This window comes from Eptatretus burgeri, chromosome 5 (genome assembly GCF_056783735.1).
Source record: "Eptatretus burgeri isolate ZD-2024b chromosome 5, Ebu_testis_v1, whole genome shotgun sequence".
Taxonomy (NCBI): domain Eukaryota; kingdom Metazoa; phylum Chordata; class Myxini; order Myxiniformes; family Myxinidae; genus Eptatretus; species Eptatretus burgeri.
Window position 1 is genome coordinate 121,690,141 of NC_140965.1, and position 2,500 is coordinate 121,692,640.

Sequence of the window (2,500 nt, forward strand, 5' to 3'; positions counted from 1 at the left end):
GCGTTTAATAATCACTCCATATAAATAAAACGCAATCGTGTTTACACACCGCCCAGCGTTTAATAATCACTCGATATAAATAATACCCAATCGTGTTTATACACCGCCCAGCGTTTAATATTCACTCGATATCAATCAAACCCAATCGTGTTTACACACCGCCCAGCGTTTAATAATCACTCAATATAAATCAAACCCAATCGTGTTAATAGACCACCCAGCATTTATTATGCACTCGATATAAATCAAACCCAATCGTGTTTATACACCGCATTTATAAAAAAAAGGTAGGCATAAAAAATATATGTGAGCGGTAGAAACCTCCATGTTTTCAGTGATTACTTTTGGTTTATGTTCAAAGTTTTGACAGATGTGCCAGCAGATTATATTACAAACTCTGTTGTGTCGTTGTGTATTCAGCTGTTCTGACATGAGTTTTTTTGTGTGTGTTCAGTCATATAGCAGAGCATATCATTCTCTTCACGAACCCCCCCTCCACCCGTCATCTTTCTCTCTCTCTTCTCTCTCTTCTTCTCTCTCTTCTTCTCTCTCTTCTTCTCTCTCTCTTTTTCTCTCTTCTTCTCTCTCTTCTTCTCTCTCTTCTCTCTCTCCCACCCCTCCTCACACCCCTGCCTCCCACAATGTATAGCAATGTTTGAGGCATCGATCTCCCCACCTCCTCTCCCCCCTTCCTCGCTCTTCCCCCCTTTCTAGCTTCCCCTACCTCCTTCCTTCTCTCTCCCTCTCTCTCCCTTCCCCCACCCCATCAGCAAAGCGACGGGTTGTATTTACTAGTACTTAATATATTGATCTTTGCTTGGAGATTTCAGGAACTCACAATGATGATGGACATGTGAAACAAATATAAGAACAATAAAATTATTTTAAAAATTGGTTTTTGCAAATGTTATACTGGTGGATCCAATAAAGCTGGAGGCGTGCATAATTCTCTTCTGATTGCTCTTTACTCCAATATTTATGTTTGTTTGTTTTGTTTATTTGTTTAGTTTTTTTGTTTTTGTTTTTTTTATTGGTGTTTTCTTTCTTCCATTCTTTGTCTTTATTTATTACCAGAATTTCTTTCCTATGTTTTGGAAATAAGAGCAAGCATTATGTTACCTGGCTGGTCATATTTATATTCTCCTGGTCATTTACTCTTCTTTCTCTGTCTTTCCCTGGATTTCAGGAGAGCCCTTTCATTTTGGACATGTCTCATCCACTTCCTGCCTTGCTCTTCAGCTGCCAGAATGGAAAAGTTCGCACTAACCTTGCCATGATTATTGGCTCAATGCTACTTTCCGTTCGTACAAGGCAGCAGCAAAGGGGGAGGTGAGTTCCTCAAAAAAGCACCTTTATAGCCAAACTAATTATTTGCTGCAAAACCATGTTTTGGTTTTGCCTTGTTGCGTTCTACCATGTTCTACCTTGCGTAAAGTATTCTTTCCAAGAGTAAAAAAAAAAAGTGGACAGTTCATAGAGGAGGGATCTATAGGTGTACTTGAAGGATTACATGTCCTTGATTCTACTGGTATTTCCTCAGCTCTGGGAAGAAACCATTAAAGCAAGAGGGAAGGTTTCAAATCGTGCAGAGTTTCATGAACATGATTCCCAATGGACATCACATAGTTGATGAGGTATGAATGCATTTTATATACAAAACTCAAGTGCTAAAATTGCAAATTGATGTCTCAAAAACCTTGCTTTTACTCCTTTTGAAATGACAAAAACAAATAATTAAAGCTTCTCTCTCAACAATTACTCATCCCATGGCTGTATGCTGCAGAGCACGAGTATTGCGATGATCCCATCTGTGTGTTTATATTATTGTCAGGAGAATAACTAGATGAGGGCAGCAATGTTCACAAAATTTGGCGCAGAGTTTGATATTTTCTCAGTCGAGTTCAACTTTGAGCTCGCAAGAAACAATATAACATTTACTCACATCACAGTCAAGCGATAGTATAGGTTAGCACGATCTTGGGTGGTATATTGTACAAAGATAAAACAACCACGAGAGTCAGCACCTTCTTTCAGTCTAAAGTTATTCATGGTATTCATCTGGAGAACTGAGACTGAGTTAAATGTATGTTTAAAAAATATAAAATGAAGCAAATTGCATGAACAAGGCAGAACAAGTGCTGAACCAAACCTCAATCCAATGTGAATTTGAATCCAAGACGAAGTGCAGGAGACTCCATTTCTAATGAGCACTCATAATCATGAAATCCTTTGTGATGAGTAACATTTAAGTTGGACAGTCCCATTTTCAGGAAGAAATTTCAAATCCATTTCAAAAGCAATTGAATATCAAATCTTTTCTTTTTTTAAAAAATACAAACACTCAACATCAGTTGATCTTTGTAGAAAATTATCTAAAACCTCATTGTTGTCAGATCAGTAAAGTATATTATTGCCATATTTCAAATGTGGGTCAAACCATGAAGAGTGGAATGTAGAGCATTCAGATTAGAGTTTCAATCTTAAATATTTTTGAGGGGTA

General features: G+C 37.6%; 1 protein-coding gene across 6 annotated transcripts in view; it reads left to right on the forward strand.

Annotated features, from left to right (window-relative positions):
- The window catches only part of PALD1 (phosphatase domain containing paladin 1), a 175,744-nt gene that overhangs the window by 99,639 nt on the left and 73,605 nt on the right, over positions 1 to 2,500 (forward strand). For all 6 annotated transcript variants that reach the window (XR_015058752.1, XR_015058751.1, XM_085883512.1 and 3 more), the window contains exons 9-10: positions 1,187 to 1,329; positions 1,541 to 1,634. Coding sequence is in view for 4 of the 6 variants with exons in the window: in XM_085883512.1 (XP_085739638.1) it covers positions 1,187 to 1,329; positions 1,541 to 1,634 (237 nt within the window). In the remaining 2 variants the exon portion in view is untranslated. The remainder of the gene's footprint in view (positions 1 to 1,186; positions 1,330 to 1,540; positions 1,635 to 2,500) is intronic.